Here is a 20,145-nt window from a genome sequence, read left to right as displayed (position 1 = left end):
TGATAAGGCAGCTGATTTTCTGTCTTTCAAAAAAAGTTTAAGCTCATCCATTTAGGTAAAGCTGACCCAAATGCAGTGTCTGAGAGATTCTGGAATTTTGCCGGAGATGGTGCAATACGGTTTGGCGGAACCCATTTGATTTATTTCGGACAGTGCTACTTAGCAACATTGCAGCTTCAGTGACTAAACTCCGGCCATATATTCTTCGTGGTCATTATCATTAACACTTTTAGCGTTCAACATGAATAACAATTCTTTACTCAGTTCTCTTAAGACTTTTCCCACACAGAAAAGCAATATATAAATATTGAAAGATAACAGCTGCAAGAAGACTGTTATTGCATTATGTGTGGTGCATCCATGTAGCTGCACCCCGTTTAGAGTGGGCTCAATGCTTATTTTCACATTAATAATACATAAATCCCATTTTTAGACCGGCAACAATATATACAAACAATTTGTGTAACATAGCCTCCAAATAATGTGTACGTAGAGTATGCTTGTCACATGGCAGCGTCCATTAATGTTGTACACTCCAAAGAAAACATCTGAAACACACAGAGAGAATATTTCACAAGATACACCAGATATAAGCATCTATTAGCTTCACTCAATGTAAGCCGCAGACAGATGAGCTGATGATGTCATGCCTCCCTGTGATTGGTCGGCCTGACTTCCCCCATCCCTCCTCCCGTCTTCTCTGTCTGCCGTGAACCATTCCTCTCCCTCCGTCTTAATCTGTGCATGCTCTGTCTTTCCCCCCAGTCTCTATTTAACCTCTCTCCCCCCCCCCCCCTCTCTCTCTCCTTCTCTCTCTCTCTCCCTCCTCTCTCCTTCTCTCGCTCTCTTCCACTCCCCCCGAGCTCTCTCTCTCTCTCTCTCACTCGCCCTCCCTCTCCCGTGAGGAACATGATGACGATGCACCACGGCGTGGCCAATGGGCAGCCAGGGAGGCGGTGAGGAGGGTGCGTCTGTGTGTTGCTCATCTCTCCAGAGCTGATCGATGCTGAGGAGCAGGGAGCGGGAGAGAGAGGGAGAGGTGAGCTGGGCGAGGGCCTCGTCCAGGCAGAGGCACACCCCGACACGACCTGAAATATAAAACGCAAGGAGATATACAGGAGAGAGGGAGACGGAGGAAGGACACCGCGGCACCATCTATGTCAAGGGTGGAGCCATCCACCGCCCAGCGTTATTATGGATACACGACGACCAAAGAGACCCACCACCCTGGCTCTCTTCCCCCATCGGGCCCAGCCCCGCTCCCAGGTAGGACCCTGTTTACTGACAGCTCAGCCATCACCAGCAGATCCTGTAGGTGGGACGCCATTTGGTATATTGTGTGAGTGTGTGCGTTTTCTGGAAATGTCTGTTGGGTTTGCAAGATGAAATCCCGTCTTTAAAATAACCCAGCAAGACCACTCTGCTGTCTAAAATGATGATCGCTGTGCGTGTATGTGCATGTAAATGTGTCATGTGTGCGCTTGTGTGTGTGTGTGTGTGTGTGTGTGTGTTTGTGTGAGTGCCTGAGTCTGTGTCGTGCTTGTGTTTGTGTTTGCGTGCACATGCATGAGTGAGTGTATGGATGAGTGAATCTTGTCTAAGAGAAGACAGCAAGGAGCAGTGAGGTATCTCTGATTAAATGTCTTCTGTGCCAGATCATGTGTCCATTAAACCATTATAACACTATTAACACCGAAGAATCCCCCATCACAACGTAAAGATTAAAGAGGTTTACATAATCAGCCTTGTACATCCAAATATGACAACCGATACAACCGATAATCAAGATACAAATACTCTCATCCAATGAAGAAATGACAGAACTATTGCACAGGCATTCTTTATCCTTTCTAACCATATGGGAAACAAATATGTATTATTATCTCTGGATTGGAAGCCAATGAATTGATATTGGTCGAGTTTAATGGTATGATAAACGTGAGAACTAATTATTATTCTGCTGTTTTATCTTCTTGCATCCTGTACTACAATAGCATATCTGACCTCCCGTTTGGCAGTACATGCTGTCAATGAACTTTGAAACTGAAAGCAGTTCCACAAATACCTAGCTATACTGCACACATCATGACTCAGAATGCATCAGAAAGGTTACGCTCAACACCATCCAATCAAGCTTATTTTGTTGTACTCTAGTTGTATCAAAAGATCATGGCCAAAAGGATTTAAAGGAACCCAACACTGAAAGTCCAGAGTGGGGCACAAAAAGAGTCAAGCAAGTAGCACCAAAACAACCAAAGGACCAAAACAACCTTTAAGGACAGAGGGATGAAATGGGTATGTTGGGTTGGGAGGAGAGGTGGCTGGGTCTGGAGGTTGGTTGGTCTGGTCACGGTGGTGGGAAGGACTGGTGATGGGTAGGAATGGTGGTAGTGCTATTGGGTCTGGTGGTGGTAAATACTGGTGGTGTGTCTGCTGGTGGGAAGGACTGCTGGTGTGTCTGGTGGTGGTAGGTCTGGTGGTGGTAGGTCTGGTGGTGGGTCTGGTGGTGGGTATGGTGGTGGTAGGTCTGGTGGTGGGTCTGGTGGTGGTAGGTCTGGTGGTGGGTCTGGTGGTGGGTCTGGTGGTGTGTCTGGTGGTGGTAGGTCTGGTGGTGGGTCTGGTGGTGGTAGGTCTGGTGGTGGGTCTGGTGGTGGGTCTGGTGGTGTGTCTGGTGGTGGTAGGTCTGGTGGTGTGTCTGGTGGTGGTTGGTCTGGTGGTGGGTCTGGTGGTGGGTCTGGTGGTGTGTCTGGTGGTGGTAGGTCTGGTGGTAGGTCTGGTGGTGGGTCTGGTGGTGGTAGGTCTAGTGGTGGGTCTGGTGGTGGGTCTGGTGGTAGGTCTGGTGGTAGGTAGGTCTGTAGATCTGGTGGTAGGTCTTTCGTAGGTAGGTCCATTGGTAGGTCTGGGGATGGGTCTGTTCATGGGTAGGTCGATTGGTGGGTCTGGGGGTGGGTCTGTTCGTGGGTAGGTCCATTGGTAGGTCTGGGGATGGGTCTGTTCGTGGGTAGGTCCATTGGTAGGTCTGGGGGTGGGTGAGTCTGCTGCTGGGGGCCATCAGACCCCCACTCCGATGGTGGGGGTCATAGCAGCGGTCTCCTCTAAACGGGTAACATGGAGGGACAGGCGGGGTGAAGGCAGCCCGCAGCAGCAGGGAGATGAAAACGTTGCAACCTGAGTAGGAAAGATGGAGATACAAACACGATATCACTCACAGCGCAGAGGACAATCAAAGAAACTACAGTTATTTTTGTTGATGAAAAGCAGCCAGCTAATCCCTGAGTACAGTGATGCAATAGGAGAAAGTTCTGTTGCCTGATACTTTTGTTATACTCAGCTATCCCTATGGGCAATGCAGTAAGTCAGCAGAATGTGTACTTAGCATTAAAATAGGTACATTTATAAAAGTATTGTTTATAAAGGTATTGTTTGTAATATTATTGTTTGGAAAACTAGTCTATAATAGTATAATCTCTAATAATATAGTTTACAATGGTATTGTTTGTTAAAGTATAGTTTATAATAGTATAGTTTATAATAGTATCATTTGTAATACTATAGCTTATAATAGTTTCATTTGTAATAGTATAGTTTATAATAGTGTAATTTGTATCAGTATAGTTTATGATAGTATCACTTGTAATAGTATAATTTATAATAGTAGTTAAGTTTAGTCACTTCCTACTCTTGCCGTGCAATAGTCCCGCCTCTTCCTGGAGATGATGTTGTCAATCCTCCCTAGGTGAGACGTACAGTGATGGAGAACCAGAAACTTGGGAGAAAGTGGAGTTTTCTGGCAGACATGCGTTCAATTGGATTGCTTATTAACTGCGTTTTGATTTGTATAATATTTGAACAATAAGCGGATAGAAATAAAACTACTTATAATTCTACTTCCTGTCGATGTAAAATTATGCTTAATTCAGCCACCATGCTACACTGTGCATGGTTCTTGCTTTAAACGTAAAACATTTTAATGTTTTGATGTCGTGAATGGCCATATATAATGAAGATAAAGTTGAATGATACCAATCAAGACCAAGACTCAGACCTTATTTATGTTGTCCTAATTTTTAATGGTTGTTGTTGTTGTTTTCTGCTCATTCTCTAACCAGGACACCATCAACAACAACTCTCTATCAAAGAAAGAGAGCTGTAAAGATGGCCGCTCTGCCTCGCCCCGCATCACAGGTCTGTTACGTCACACACATAATATGAATTATAATGCATGGTGACAACCAACCCATGCAATGATATACTTCTTACAGCAAAACAAATGTGGGACAATTCAAGTACATGTTTACATCCATATATATGCTTGTGTAGTATTGACCTAGTTTGTGGATGTTTTGGCCTCTGCTTCAGAAGCCTTCTCCTCTTTATGTCCTCAAACCTCGGGTCAGCATCCCCCCCTCACAAAAACCCAGAGCAGACCCATGTCGAGAGGGGCTGCAGAACACTGTTCTTCCTGCACTACTACTGTCATCGCATTTATCCAAACTAGCCCAGGTCCCGTTTTAAAGCACATCATTGATGAGCCACTCCAATATTCTTCTTGTTTTGCCCTTCTCATATTCCCCCTGCTTTGTATGAGGTTGGCTGGCAACGTTGGAGGTGTGGGATGGGAAACTGCCTTGCTTGCGTTCCACTTACTGCTGACTTTGTTATTTAGTTGGATGTATGTGCTTTGCTGTGCATTCACTGATTGGTTGGAACGTAAATGAAACCTCCCTTTTACATCTAATTGGGTGATGACGCTTGGACGAAAACGTTTTGTCTACCAAACTATGGTGGCAAGTTGACCAATGTTCTCTTATTCTACCTATATGTGCACTAGAATAATGACATATTTGAGCACAGAACTAGGCAATGCGATGTAAGAATATTGTTAAATACAAATACACTGTATTAAGCCATTTTACACAAACTAAATATATATGGTTTCCTTAAAAGTGTCTCTCTGACCTGTGGTTCATAGTTATTATTATTAGTCCATATAAAAACATGTTTTTCCCTTGTTTACACACCGCAGCTTGGTTTCAGTGCTTGGTTTAGTCCTACACATGTCTTACTGTTCTCTGCTAATCTGTTCCGAATGCCACTGATTACCTAATAAATAATCGTATACCTGTTTGTATTCTGTGTGCACACGTGTGCGTGCATGTGTGTGTGTGTGTGTGTGTGTGTGTGTGTGTGTGTGTGTGTGTGCGTGTCTGCGTGTATGTGTGTGTGTGGCATGTGTTTGTGTGTGTGGGTGTGTGTGCATATGTGTGCGGGTGAGTGTGTGTTTGTGTGTGTGTGTGTGTGTGTGTGTGTATGTGTGTGCGCACGTGTGTGCGTGTATGTGTGTGTGTATGTGTGCGCGCGTGTGAGCGTGTGTGTGTGTGTGTGTGTGTGTGTGTGTGTGTATGTGTGTGTGCACGCGTGTGTGTGTGTGTGTGTGCGTGTGTGTGTGTGTGTGTGGATTAAGGGGAGTCAGCCCAAGCAGGGGCCAGCCGGTCGCAGAAGACTGGGGAGAAAGTCCTGCTGGGCAGCCGTCGCACCGCCCCCAAGCCCCCCGGCGCCTCCGGAGCAGGGGGGGGCAGAACAAAGACAGACAGTCACACACCCGCGGGTGCAGCTGCAGACACACAGACCCGACCGCAGGGAGACAGGATAAAAACGAACTCCACCAGCGGTGTATCAAGTTATCCTCGTAGAGGAGCAGGAGCAGGAGGTGCAGGTGGGGGAGGAGGGGGGAGAGAGAGAGGCCCAGGCACAGCCACTGGCCGAGGAAGAGGAGGAGGAGCGGGAAGAGGAGGAGGAAGAGGAGGTGGAGGAGGTGGAGGAGGAGGTGGAGGTGGAGGAGGAGGAGGAGGAGGAAGAGGGGGAGGAGGAGGAGGAGGAGAAGGAGAGGTGTCAAAGCGAGGAGGTCGGCTCTGTGAGGGCCGGGTGAGGAATGGACCTCCGCCGGCGGCGACTGGAGCTCACAAAGTAAAGACGCAGAAGGTGGAGGACAAAGGGAAGGCGGCGTCCAGAACCGGGGACCGTGGCAAAAGATCCACCGGAGCGGCTGGAGGGGGCGGCAAGGTGAGCAACCTTCTCACGGGCCCCAACATTTGTGTGGCGTCAATGGTGGTCCCTCGCACCCCCGTCGCTCCACGAAAGCAGAGACCCAAAGACCCGGAGAAGACGCAAGACAAGACGGGGTCCCACGACAACCGAGGGGCCCAAGACAAGACGGGTTCCCGCGACAACAGAGTGTCCCAAGACAAGACGGGTTCCCGTGACAACCGAGGGTCCCAGAACAAGCGGCAGAGGCAGCAGGAGGAGCAGCGCAGGAGAGAAGCTACAGGTGACCCATCAATTCCTAGTGTGCCCTATTATTCCACCGAAATGAACAAAAAACAAATGGGCCGTTTCTGCAGTTGGGGAGCGGGAAATTACATCCATCCTATCAGTTACATTGTTTTCTATCAAAACAGGATATAAGGATGAGAAAAAAAGGCATTGAAGCTATGGATTATAGCTTGTTGGTCATCAGGATTTGACGTACAGACGATGATTGTATAGGCAAGCCACCTGCATGTCTCAGACTGGCCCCTGCCCATAAACATTAGGTCATTTGTTGGGCTTTGTTTCCAACGTCCTTCTCTGCTCTTTATTTCCCCTCCTAGTACAAAACGACGTCAGGAACCAGAGCTCCCCGACGGCACTGTCCCGCTCTAACAGCGAGTCGGGCTCCAACAGGATGTCCATCAGCTCTGACATAGAGGGGCCCGTCTCGGACCCCCTGTGCCCCGCCGCCACCCTGCCGGACAGAACCAACACGGACATCCGGGAGGAGGACGGCGAGGGCGAGCCGGCCCCGGTGGCGGTGGGCGCTCTCAACGGCAACGGCGAGACCCAGAGAGAGACGCACGGCCCCTGGAAGGACGCAAAGAACCGCCAGGCAGGGACGGACGCAACCAGAGATCAGCTGAAGGGCGACGTGCCGGGCGGATTGAGTTACAGCTGTATGAGGTACGGCCTGGGGCCGGACGGCCAGCCCCTGGAGCTGGACCTGGCCACGGAGCTGGCCAAGGGCCGCAAGGACGACGACAGCGACACGGAGACCGTCTACCAGTCGGCCAACGAGGAGGAGGACCCCGAGTACGAGGAGGAGAGGACACGGCTGGAGAGGGAGAGGCTGCAAGGTACTGATGAGGGATGGGATGGATGGGTTAAGGGATGGATGAGTTAAGGGATGGATGAGTTAAGGGATGGATGGGGGATGGGAAGGATGGGTTAAGGGATGGATGAGTTAGGGGATGGATGAGTTAGGGGATGGATGAGTTAAGGGATGGATGAGTTAAGGGATGGATGAGTTAGGGGATGGATGAGTTAGGGGATGGATGATTTAAGGGATGGATGAGTTAAGAGATTTAATAGTTAAGGGGTGGATCTGGTAAGGGATTGATGAGTTAGGGGATGGAGAGTTAAGGCATTGATAAGTTGAGGTATTGATGAGTTAGGGGATGGATGATTTAAGGGATGGATGAGTTAAGAGATTTAATAGTTAAGGGGTGGATCTGGTAAGGGATTGATGAGTTAGGGGATGGAAAGTTAAGGCATTGATAAGTTGAGGTATTGATGAGTTAAGGGATTGATGGGTTAAGGGATGGATGAGTTAAGGGATGGACTGTTAACAGTGAAGTCACATTCAATCAAGTGCCTAATTATGTGTCTTTGTGCAGGCCATAGAGGGCCTACAGGTAACTAGAGACTGGCTAGCAGTGTTATGCTAATTAATGGGTAAATAGAAAGCTGCAATGCAAGATAATGAAAAATAGTGTTTATGCATGGCGAAACAATTCAATATATAATGAGGGTAGAATAGAAACCAAAAGAAATCCTCTTATTTATGTTGATTAAATGTCAAGGAAAAACCCTTGAGCATTGATACTACTACAGGTAATGTAAGATTAAATGTAATATATTATGATCTATTAAATAACTGCATGACATTCAGGTCTAAACAAATGCTTCATCAAGTCTGACCCAGTGTTTTCCCACACCTTTTCACCACTAAGTGTGACATGAATGGTGCTAGCATGCACTCTCGTAAATGTCGATCGTTGAACTGGTTCTTCCATCTTGCCCCTCAGCAGTCTGACCCCTCTTTGTTCCTTGTTTTTTTTTGCTCTTAGAGCAGAGGATAGAGGAGAGGAAAAGAAGGGAACTACAAAACACAAGGCGAGAGGAGGTGGTCAAACTCATCAGGCAGTCCAAGATGGTTGCTGTGACAAAGAGTGTGGAGGAGCCCTCCAGCATTAAGAGCAAAGCACCGGCAACCAGGAAGTTCCTCAACTTGTTTGTGAACGGCAACCAGTACAAGTCCACCGGTGATTTCCCCATGCATCGTCTGCAAACACTCTTTGAACATCTTATGTAAAGAGGAATCACACTCTCCAATTATTTTAAGTTTAAACTAAAGCGCTAGGCTCACCATCATCAATCACCTATTCCTAATTGATGTAACACAAACACACACACACACACAGACACACACAGGCACAGGCACAGGCACAGGCACACGCACACACGTACACTCACACACACACACACACACGAACGCACGCACGCACCCACACACACACACACACACACACACACACACACACACACACACACACACACACACACACACACACACACAGAGACACACACACACACACACACACACACACACACACACACACACACACACACACACACACACACACACACACACACACACACACACACACACACACACACACACACACACACACACACACATAGGTTAAGAGAGACACAGATGGGAAGTACAGAAAAAATACAGTTTGTTAAACTACCATAGCATACTATTGCTAACTGTGTACACATACGACATTGTGTTGATTCCTTGCTGATCGATTATTATTGATTTAGGTGCTGAGTCATTCGGAGTGTTCTCCTGCTTTCTGGACGGAGTGGAGAAACAGCAAAGCCACAGAGCTGTCTACAGGTATATATACACACAGATCGACAAACACACAAATGCACTCAAAAACACACAAACAAACACACAAACACATGGGCACAACATACACGTTTTTACTAACACAGATACACACAGACACTTTTACACCCGTTCATCAGATCATCCAATTCACACTTCTTTTTACGGATGTTATGGTTAGCTACCTCTATTAACTAATGGTAGATAGGTGAGACACAGTGGGATATCATATTAACTAATGGTAGATAGGTTAGACACAGTGGGATATCATATTAACTAATGGTAGATGGGTTAGACACAGTGGGATATCATATTAACTAATGGTAGATAGGTGAGACACAGTGGGATATCATATTAACTAATGGTAGATGGGTTAGACACAGTGGGATATCATATTAACTAATGGTAGATAGGTGAGACACAGTGGGATATCATATTAACTAATGGTAGATGGGTGAGACACAGTGGGATAGCATATTAACTAATGGTAGATAGGTGAGACACAGTGGGATATCATATTAACTAATGGTAGATGGGTTAGACACAGTGGGATATCATATTAACTAATGGTAGATGGGTTAGACACAGTGGGATATCATATTAAGTTAACTAATGGCCTTATCCTCTCGCAGAGGTGAGCAGAACTCACTGGTACTACCTCAATGTGATGTTTTTGTACTGAACAAGGACTGCACTTTATTTCGTTGTACTTGTTACAATGACAATAAAGATATCCTATTCTTCTATTCTATTCTATATTCAAAACTTGAACTTGGAGTTCCCTTTTCAGAGGTGTTAGGCTGAGTTCTTCACATAGCCAATCAAAATGCTGCCGCAGGGTTTCTGAAGTGATGCTATGCATGTCCTTAAACATTGAGGTTCCATCTATTGTAGGTGAGGGTGGATCCATAAATTCACCATAATGCCCGTGCATGATTGTGCCTCTGCAGTCATGTCTCGTGTGTGTGCATGCCTGCTTGAACCTGCACAGGTTTGTCCCCCGCCATGCTGACGAGCTCTACCTAGAGACAGATGACCCTGTGCTGATGGTGTCCCAGTCGGAGGACCTTTGGTGCCAGGGTTACAACATGAGGACCGGATCTACTGGGATCTTCCCCACTTACTATGCTGTCAGGGTCTCCAAGGAACCCAGCCACGGTGGGTCCCACCCTCGCACCTCCGAATCACAACAGATCACGATCTAAGATGCACAACTGACTGCCACATCAGATGCACAACTGACCACTTCCTCAGATACACAACAGATCAACACCTCAGATACACAACAGATCACCACCTCAGATACACAACTGATCAGCATCTCAGATACTCAACAGATGACCAACTCAGATACACAACTGATCACCGCCTCAGATACACAACTGATCAGCATCTCAGATACACAACAGATCACCAACTCAGGTACACAACAGATCAACACCTCAGATACACAACAGATCAACACCTCAGATACGCACAGATCATTGCCTCAGATAACTGAATCCTTCCAATACACAACAGATCACCAACTAAGATACGCAACTGATCACCATCCTTCAGGTTGATATTTAGCAGGTATCCTTTCCTTTAATGTCCTGTACTTTATGTCTTCTGTGTCATTTCCATACCTCTTCTTCTTCTCCTCTTCCACATGTCGTCAGCTCCTACTGACGCTTGGATGGATCAGTTCCCGGTGCGGTTCCTGGGTTCTGTTCAGGTCCCGGTCCACCAGGGAAACCACGTGCTCTGTGCGGCAATGCAGAAGGTACACTGCAGGCAGAACAACCTAGGATCTAAAATCAACATTTTCTGGAGGCAAGGGCGAACCGGTTCTTCGCTAAGAGTTTTACAACACTAGCTTCTTCTTTATTTCGATGTGATAATTTTTTTAAAGGGGGCAAGGCCTGATAATGGCCCAAAAGGACCATCCTCAATCCTTTCTGTCTTAGAAATTAGGTTGCAATTCCAGAAGACCCTGCCTATCCCCTGACCCAATCTGAGTCAGGGGGTAGTCAATAAACGACCTGAGTCAACTCAAGTCTATTATATGAGAATTTGTATACATCACAGTTACAATCTCAAAGGCTTCACAAAGGCCCCCACTATACGACCCCCCTTATCCCAAAATAGTCACCACACGATTGAGCTCTCTGCGTCAGTGTTGCAGGCGTTGCCAATATATTGTTATGGATTTGAGCGTTGAAGCCCAACCTAGCATTGCCACTGCCCTGGGCAAAGCCGAGAGCCAGCGAAATTTATTGAGAATGCCAGGGTTAGGGTTAGGAATTTAGGATTTTGTTGTGTAACCTGAATCGCACCGTTAAACCCAACAAATTACTCACCAAGTGGTTCAGAACTTGAAATCGTCTTGTTTCAAACCAAGGGTCTTTCTTTTACAGGTTGCATGTAACAGGCAAATATCTATGCAACCTCCACCTGCCTGTGTCCTTGAGGTTAGTGTGTCTGGTTTGAAGATCAGTGCCCAGGACAAGTGTTGTTCCTCTACCAGGGTAGGACCTACCTTCCTTATAACATCATTACTCTTATTTTCTTATTAATTGCTCGGCTGATGTTGCATCATCTATCTATCTAGATATCTATCTGTCTATCTATCTATCAATCTCAGCTATTTCTCACGTAGAATATTCAACATTTAATTGAACGTGTTACACGACAGAAGTCAGATATTTTCTGTGTTACTATTTCTTTAAATAAGAAGCGGTGATGTGAAAATGTCTCTTTAACACTCAAACCACGCACCAACTTCCTCTTTCTTTCCTTCAGGGTGACCAATGTTCACATTTCTTCCAATTGAAGAATATCTCCTTTTGTGGCTGCCATCCAAAACACAACAAGTAAGTTGTGAGTCATATGAAACCAGTTGACACCAAAGTTTAAATCAAATTGCAAATCATTGTATATAATCAGAACACAAACCCCCCCCCCCCCCCCACACACACACACACACGCACACGCACACGCACACGCACACACTATCCGTTCCTCTCTGTGGTTCGTATGCGCCTGGTGTTTGGGTCTCTTCATTTGAAGTTCTAAAGTCATCGACTTTACTGGGTATCTTTTGTAGTCAATCAGCAGTTTGTCAATTCGCTCTGCAGCCGATAAACACACACTACAATTTTAAAGGCTGTCCTCTATCCACCATATTCACCCCCCAAACCCTATGCTTTGTAGTACACTGCAACGGGCAAGACGTTAACCATATCTTTGTTGGGGATGTCCCCACAGGTATTTTGGCTTCATTAGCAAGCACCCGGACCAGCAGCGCTTTGCCTGTCACGTGGTGACGACCGACGAGACATCCCTTCCTCTGGCTGAGTCCGTAGGGTGAGGAAGACTTCCTAAGCTTCATCTCTCTCTAGTGTCTAGTCCCGCCTCCTTCTCTGTAGGGCGGAACGCGTGCAACATGTTATTCCGTCAGTATGAACCTAATCTTGAATATAATGAATTGACTCAAATGAAAGACATAGCTATACGCATGAATAAAATGTATTGTCATCGTGCATACGTTTTTATTGTGTCAACATTAGCATCACTATCCAACGCTGCTACTCGAATGAAGCATTAAGCTAGTCCCTCTTCTGTGTCCTTCTCTGCTAGGAGGGCATTTCAGCAGTACTACGCGGAACACATCGGCTACTCCTGTCCCACCGAGGACATCTTCATCGACTAGACCCTAAAGTCCTTTGTAAAGCACTGCACTCGTTTTTAAACAGCAAACTGGATGCCGTTTCTTCAAACTACCTGGGTAGTAGACATTCCCTTTCGTTCCCCAATGGCAGCCTGTCAACTAGCACATGACTTGAGATACTGCGATGAGTTGATCGAGGCGCGGTTGGAGGGAGGAGGATGGAGAAGGTCAGGGTTAGTCTATGTGTCTCACATGGAATCACAAAGGGTGTTTTTGTGGCTCTTTAAATACGTATGGATGCAAGTAGATTGCAGCTTTTGGTTCCCCAAAGTTATAATAATGGCATGTAAAACTATTTGACAAAGAAGATGTGATCATTATTGTTGTATAGGCCAACTATAATCCACTCAGTGTGCAACCGTGGCATCAAACCATTGAAGAATTAATGTCACGGTCTGACTGAATATTGGATGTAGACTCATATAACCATGCAAGTCCCTTCCCTCTTAGGGGCCCGGCCCCTACAGAAATGTTCCGTACACAAAGCAAACAGAAACCTCCACCTGAGGACCTAGACCTGATCAATTATTTTCAGGTGAGAAACCCAAGATTAGCCACCTCAACACTTGACAATCATTAAGATATTGAGGGATAATTCTTGAAAATCACTTGTGATTTCAAGTGCCCAATTTCTATTTTTTTGCTGCTTGATTTATCCTTTTCATCCATCTCTAAACAAAGTTATCCAAATATGGCTTCTAACCAAGACATAATTCCACAATATTTCCTGGTAGTGTAAGATGTTCTTTTGTCTTTTAAAAACAAGGCCCTTATGACAGATGTGCAATTTAACATTTCTATGACCAATTAATCCATTGCAACGTTCACATCGCAGTGCAGTCACATTATCTTTCGCATTACTAGCTTGAATCCTATTGGCTATGAGAAAGAGAACAAACTGTATTGAAGATTAAGGCGAGATCTCTGAATTGGATTTCTGTGAGACATTCATGAGACATCCATGTGCTTTATCCTGCTACAACAACCATAATCATAAAAAAGGACTCGGCTGAATCCAGCATTAATCCATCCAAGAAGATTCTACACAGACAATTGTTCTGCCATGCATCTATGATTTTAGTGGCAGTTGTGAGAGGAAATGTTTGGACAGTTGTCTCCTGTATTTTGGAAAAAAAAAACAGTGCCTATTTTCTGTGTAGTGGTAATGACTGTGTTGAGTGTTGATTGGAGAAGCCTGAAGATCACAGAACTTAGTGGCTACAAAAGTCATGTCTATTTAAATCAACGTTTTATCTGTCGCAAGATATGGCATATGGTACACCTAAGATGTCTTGCTTCCAGGGAATGGTTGTGTGTATATATATATATATATATATATATATATATATATATATATATATATATATATATATATATATATCTCACAAGCATCACTTAAGTTACCGTTTCATTGCAGTGCTGAACTTCCGTCCTCTTGAGTAAAATGGGCTTTTCAAAATAGTCGTCACTAATGTGTGGCACGGGCATCATCTTAGGTGTACTTTAAGGAGGTTGATCACTATAATGTTGACATCATGTCCAGTCTGTATCACTGCATATCAGTGTTTTAAAGATATAAATATATATATATAAGATCACGGTGGTGACAGTAATTATTGTCAATAAATCACATTTATAAGCAAGATTTATTTTTGACTCACATCAAAGCTATTTGCAGCCTGGCTGAGTGCCAGACAGACCTGGTGGGACCCGAGCAGGGCTCCAGGAGGTGCACCTGTTCTCAGGACCGACTGTGCACCAGAGGCTGCACTAACATCCAGCCTGTAAAACAACAAACACATGTGTGTGCATGTGATTGTGTGTGCGCACGCAATGCTCCCCGCCACACAAAATGTCCTGACCAAAGAAAGCCCACGACATTGGCCAACGCATGCCTGGAATGTGCCCGGGGGCTCCTGGGGAACTCCGCCCTCTTGGCCTTGTACGCCGAGCCAGGGGCCTGGACTGTGTGGTGGTACAGGCTCTGGGCCAGAGAGGGCGGCCCTTCTTGTGTCCAGCCCCACAAAGAACTCCCGCCTCCGTCCACATGGGGGCTGAGTGCTCGCGGTTCCACAGAAGTGCAGCAATTGAAAGGCTTTCTAACACTTTACAATAAGGGTACATCAATGAACCATGCGTTTACATGAGTTAATACAGTAATAAGCACCAACAGTTAACTCATGGTTTAGTCATCATTTACTAATGGTGTTCATGTTTGCTAATTGTTTTCATGTTAACTACAGTAATGATGTTCATGTTAACTAATGTAATGTCATTCATGTTGACTATGGTATTAATTTATTCATTATTGAGCTAACCCTAGCCGACAGAGTCTGAGGTTCACTGAGCCCTCTGCGTCCAGGGGCAGATGATGCGGAGGGGGTGTAATCTAGTAGGAGTTCCGTGCCCCTCGGGGGGCGAGGTGGAGGCCCTGACGGGGCGGCAGAAGGAGCTAGCAGCCAGCATTGAGCCGCCTGCTAGCTAACAGTTTAGCTAGGCGTTTCAAGTCAGGAGAAATGTCATGTGATAAAATAATACACTTGAGCACGGATTGAAAAGTTTAGTTCCTAATTTAAAATGATCAAATAAAGTTTAAACTCAACCTTTTTCTATCATTCGAGATAAGCACATTAACTGGCAAGTGCCTCCCATAACCACCACCAATTACCTGTTTAACAAACAAATCGTCATTCAAAAATATTTGGTGCATTACTTCTAAGACAATTATATTATATCATACAATGCTATAAAATTATAAAGACATAGTTCCAAAAAAAATGACACAATAACGAAATCCATTCATTAATAGTTAATGACAATTTATTGGCATTTCTGAAAGTAGTTTTGTTTATCAATTCATTTGCAAGCCTTGTTTGCTGCAATACATATTGTGAATGTCGTCTCTACGCTCAGGCGAGCAGAGGGATAAGTGTGTGCAGCGTTGATGCTTCACTGAGCTCCATCTCACCGTCAATAGTTCGCACAAGCCTGCTTGTGAAATGTGTATGCATTGCATGCAACTTAATCTTAACGCTAAAATAACTTATTCAAGTAAAAAACTCATGTATTTTTTAAAAGACAAGAGCAGTCCTTAATAAAAAGGGGAATGATCAGTTGATCGAGGGTGTTAGTGAGGAACCTATAAACACAACAAACCCTGCCTCTCCTTTTATGCTACACCCTTTGTGCCAGCAGACACATTTGCAGAAATGCAACAAACAAACAAAACAAACCATTGAAATGATATGGATTATTATTCATAACTATTAGTGTAGTAGTTTAGTATATAGTTCTGATTTTGTGGCATCGCTGAACAGTTCCACATTATTATTTTTTATAAAAAGCTGCCTGTAGGTATTAGGTAGGATTCAAGAGTTATCAAGAGAGAGACTAGCAAAGTACAGAAGAGAGACAGATTTCGAAACTAAACTACCCCACCAAGAAAGGTTCCCTGCCTCCGCCCTCGAGGATTGTTGCATTTCACACACCTGGGTTTGACAGGCCAGATACCTTAAATCAGGGAAGAGATGCCCTGATTGGTCAGAAACCTGCCCGGAGCGTTCAAAAGTGTAAATTATCTCCTACAAAGGCAGGTGCCTTCAACTCGAAACAGATATTCTCACAGCACATTAAACTCTCTTAAAGCTGAGGAACTCAATCAAATCATAGCTCTTAAACCTTACCCACAGCAGCTTTAAGTGGTTCATAGAGAGCTATGGGTGTGGTCCTTTTCATTTAACTCTCGGAGGAGTCCGTCTCCTCCGTGGAGCCGTCGCTCTCCACCTCCATCCTCCTCCTGTGGTGGAGGCTCCTCCGTGGGGAGGCTTTCTTCTGGCTCTCCCTCAGCCCCCCTGGAACACTGCCACTGCTGTTGCTACCAGGGCTGGCGGAGATCTGAGATATGCTGGAAGCACGAAGAAGAACACGCATCAGTCACAAAATATATTTCATAGTAATAAATGTCTTATAAATGACACAGTATAGATAAGAGATTTAGTGTGTGTGTGCGTGTGTGTGCGTGCTCGTGTGCATGTGGGCGTGTGTGTGTGAGGGTGGGTTTGTGAGAAAGTCTCACAGTTTAAGAAGCTCTTGATCCATCTCTGGGTCAACCAGCACATCTGATCTGTTGGGTAGCGCACCTGAAAAATGTATCATGGGTTTGAAAAGGTGCAGATCATTATAGCAACTATTAACGATTATAATAATTATATATATGTATAGTTTGATTATAATAATAATACACACTGCATGGTAAGACAGCGCTATATTGTGCAGCATGTACATTATTCATTGACCACCTAATGCTGACCTATTTCTGTGTTGATAGCGTCGTGTTTGGCCAGGCCCATGAGGAAGCCGTAGTATGTGACTTTGGGACTTTGCTCCAGCACATCCAACATACAGGTCCTAGAGGGGTAACTAGGGCACAGAGACATGTGGGGGGGTGTCAGAGCAGATAAACTGAGTTCATCTGTGGAGGTCAGATATTACCGATAAATGAAGTAAGTTACCTCTGTTTAAACCTGTCACAGAGGCCATTTATGCACTCAGCCAGCGTAGAGGCCTCGACACCTTCCTGCAGTTCCTGGCTGGTGTTCTCCTCTGTGGCCAACAGGGGGAGCTGCTCTACAGCGATCGATGTGGGCACGATCACCGTGTTGGGGCTCTTACCGAACAACAGATCCTGGTAGATGGTCAGGACGCTCGCAAGAAACTCTGTTGGGACATTTTTGTAGCATTTGGGGAATTCATATTTTCAGACATTAATCCTCGTAGCGGAAACACTCTTGCTTTTTAGCAATAACCATATAGATAACATGACCCTGCTGAAAACCATGATATGGACTATGTTGGCACCATAACATTAAGTTAAGTGTTAAGCCCAATAAAATGGCACCACCTACACACAGAAATGGGATACAAGTATTTAACTTCATCGTTGTCTAGCCCTTGTTTATTATAAAGTACCACAAATATCGGACTATTAACTGTATTACACAAACGAAATACCATAACCATAAACAAATGAATTACCGTAGATATATACTGCAATTATATATATTTACTGCTAAGGGTATACAGGTACGGAGAACAACAACTATACCATGGTAATAAAACAGCAGCTGAAAGGCATAAAGGAAGTCTGCAAACGACATCAGATAATCAACAGCGTCATCCATTAACACAATTCTGCAGAAAGGAAGAGATAGCATTAATCAACAACAAAATATCTAACTTGTTAGGAGGCTAGAATATAACATATGATGGCTCAATGTTTAAATAGTCATTGCTTTTGTTGCAGTGTACGATAAGTCACTGCACGCTGCGCTGTGTGTAAGTAACAAGCTGACCTGGCAGCACTCTGCACCAGCTCCACTGGGAAGTCTGGACACAGCAGCTGGAGCACAGAGCTGTACTCCTGCATGGACAGAACGTCTGCAATTACACAAGAGAAATAGAAACAGTGCAAATCATGGCAAACAAAATGAAGAAAAACGAGATGTTTACGACTGGCTACTGCTGGGAGAGTACGACAGTAATGAATGGCAGGAAAAATCTCCAAATATCCTTGAATGAGCTGTATTTAATGTTTACCCGTATTTATTGCCTTTCATGTAATCAAAATAGGTATGCTGTATTGACTTAATTAATCTACAAATCCCTGTATTAACAGGGAGAATAACTGTCTGGTACGTAGATCTTTACCTGATGAGTGTGAGGTAAAGATAAGTGAGGGGCGGGCTAATATTTCCATGTTTGTTCACCTACTCACCTCCACTCCTGCCAATCTGTCTGAAACATCTCCAAAAGACTTTGATGAATGATGCTCGGTTGTGAGGAGTAGCCTTGATGTAGTTGTATTCTCGAAAGAGGACATGGTTGCTGTTCTTTACACTGCTGAAACTTAAAAACAAGGAAATGGCATCACAAATGGAACATTATACAAATGGTTTAACCAACAAATCACATTACATTTGAACATATCAGAATTGATTCCCTAATTTCTTTATAATTTAGTTCCCGATCCCTCAGTCCATTCTTTCTACGTTCAATAAAAGTCAAAAATTCATGGCGCATTACTGTTCTGTCTAACTGATGAAGTGTATCTTAAAGGTGCAGTGTTTAAATTGAAAATATTTAGATTTTCAATTTAAACACTGCACCTTATATATATATAGATATTTAATGCTTTTTCATCATTGTGTTTTAACTAGTGTATAATCCCAAATAATCCATCACATGATAATCGTTATGTTTTGTTAAATTTGGCCCGGTTATCCTCACTATGACCCATTTGTGATTGTTTTTTGCATTGTCGTTGTATGAGCGTTAGAATGAGCATTTTTTTTTATAGGAAATTACGGTGTGGCGTTATACTATAAGAGTCAGAGATGCTGAGTATGTTTTATATCATCTTAGTCTACGCTGAAGGTGACTATGACAAAGATACCCGATTGTGATTTATTTTTCAGGATAGAGCCGTTAAAAATAGACCTTGCGATTAAAAGGAATGTCTCTTTTCCAAAAAAAGGAAATTGCGGTGATTGTGTAAAGCCCATTCAGCTCCATGAACAGCCATCCAGCTTTGATTACATCATTTTGGATAAACCTTCTGGCACCTTACACAATACAGGCCAGTGCTAGTGGCCACCTCAATTGTGCAGACTGGCCCTTTAATATGTAAAACTATGGTTTTAACTTATTTGGTGAGTACCTTCTTGCTGATATTGTTGAAAAGGTAATCAAAGTATATTGCAGATATGAGAGATTAATGGAACAAAAAACACGTTTCATTCAATGCATTGTTTACGATGTGGTCATTACAATGGTTAGTAAATGGTTATTTCCTGTGTCATGTTAACTGTATAGATGTTTTAAAAAGGACAATTTGCCACTTACTATTCTGCAAAGTAGCGTATCACTCCAAACTGGGTGTATTCCTCTTTATGTTCCAAAAGCTGGGTCAAGGCATCGTTGAGGTAGAAAAGCACATTGGTCTCTACTATAGTAACACACACATGACAAGGGCATAACAGACAACATGCAGAACAGACATCCTACATATATACGAGCCATTGCATGCAGCGACTGATTAACGTACAAATATAATCATGATTAGCCTTTACCCATCCGCAACAACCTTCTAAGCAAATACCTGCACTTCATATTGATAGCATACAACGAGCATCCAGCGCCCATACCACCATCGTACTTAAAATGTCTCAAAGCCGACATCAAACCACTGACATCATCAAACCAAGTCGACCTCGCCTACCTAGATATTCATCCACCGGAAGGACTGGGTTGAAGCGATTCATATTGATGGTTAGAATGGAGAAGGAGTCAGAGTTAGCATTAAAACGCAGAATGGCGCTGATGAAAACAGCTTCAGATCACTGTTGTGTTATCACTAGGGGGACCGACTGCGTTTGACCGA

The 20,145-nt window shown here is 44.3% G+C and overlaps 2 protein-coding genes across 4 annotated transcripts; one reads left to right on the top strand and one right to left on the bottom strand.

The window, feature by feature from the left end:
• Positions 1–884: 884 nt before the first annotated feature.
• Positions 885–14,352, top strand: LOC115550794 (C-Jun-amino-terminal kinase-interacting protein 1). Its single transcript, XM_030366097.1, has 13 exons — positions 885–1,266; positions 4,110–4,185; positions 5,465–5,781; positions 5,866–6,328; positions 6,651–7,169; positions 8,163–8,357; positions 8,926–9,001; positions 9,987–10,153; positions 10,657–10,760; positions 11,395–11,505; positions 11,780–11,850; positions 12,245–12,343; positions 12,617–14,352. The coding sequence occupies exons 1-13, from the start codon at positions 1,195–1,197 to the stop codon at positions 12,687–12,689; spliced, it is 2,343 nt and encodes a 780-aa protein (XP_030221957.1). The 5' UTR covers positions 885–1,194; the 3' UTR covers positions 12,690–14,352.
• A 1,157-nt stretch (positions 14,353–15,509) lies between these two features.
• cstpp1 (centriolar satellite-associated tubulin polyglutamylase complex regulator 1) lies at positions 15,510–20,139 on the bottom strand. Of its 3 annotated transcripts, none has more exons than XM_030366557.1 (9): positions 19,984–20,139; positions 19,608–19,710; positions 18,481–18,611; positions 18,059–18,143; positions 17,812–17,897; positions 17,219–17,423; positions 17,017–17,126; positions 16,783–16,846; positions 15,510–16,611 (listed from the first exon to the last, which is right to left on the bottom strand). In XM_030366557.1, exons 1-9 carry the CDS (start codon positions 20,024–20,026, stop codon positions 16,443–16,445), a joined length of 996 nt encoding a protein of 331 aa, XP_030222417.1. In that variant the 5' UTR covers positions 20,027–20,139; the 3' UTR covers positions 15,510–16,442. The 3 variants fall into 3 exon arrangements, with proteins under 3 accessions (XP_030222417.1, XP_030222418.1, XP_030222419.1); XM_030366558.1 differs by having other exon boundaries at positions 18,059–18,126; positions 19,984–20,138; XM_030366559.1 differs by having other exon boundaries at positions 18,059–18,126; positions 19,608–19,666; positions 19,984–20,112.
• Between the last annotated feature and the right edge of the window lie 6 nt (positions 20,140–20,145).

This window comes from Gadus morhua, chromosome 9 (assembly GCF_902167405.1).
Source record: "Gadus morhua chromosome 9, gadMor3.0, whole genome shotgun sequence".
NCBI classification, from domain to species: Eukaryota; Metazoa; Chordata; class Actinopteri; order Gadiformes; family Gadidae; genus Gadus; species Gadus morhua.
Note: the sequence above shows the minus strand (reverse complement) of the source record. Positions and strands in the feature narration are given on the sequence as shown.

Bases quoted from the DNA above. Each gene is read 5' to 3' on its own strand.
- LOC115550794 (XM_030366097.1), top strand. From the start codon at position 1,195: ATGGATACACGACGACCAAAGAGACCCACCACCCTGGCTCTCTTCCCC. The intron at 9,002-9,986 runs GTATATATACAC...GAACCTGCACAG, and splicing joins AGCCACAGAGCTGTCTACAG to GTTTGTCCCCCGCCATGCTG. The intron at 11,851-12,244 runs GTAAGTTGTGAG...ATGTCCCCACAG, and splicing joins TGCCATCCAAAACACAACAA to GTATTTTGGCTTCATTAGCA.
- cstpp1 (XM_030366557.1), bottom strand. From the start codon at position 20,026: ATGAATCGCTTCAACCCAGTCCTTCCGGTGGATGAATATCTAG. The intron at 17,898-18,058 runs GTCAGCTTGTTA...TCCTTTCTGCAG, and splicing joins CTGGTGCAGAGTGCTGCCAG to AATTGTGTTAATGGATGACG. The intron at 16,847-17,016 runs GTCAGCATTAGG...TACATTTTTCAG, and splicing joins CGCTATCAACACAGAAATAG to GTGCGCTACCCAACAGATCA.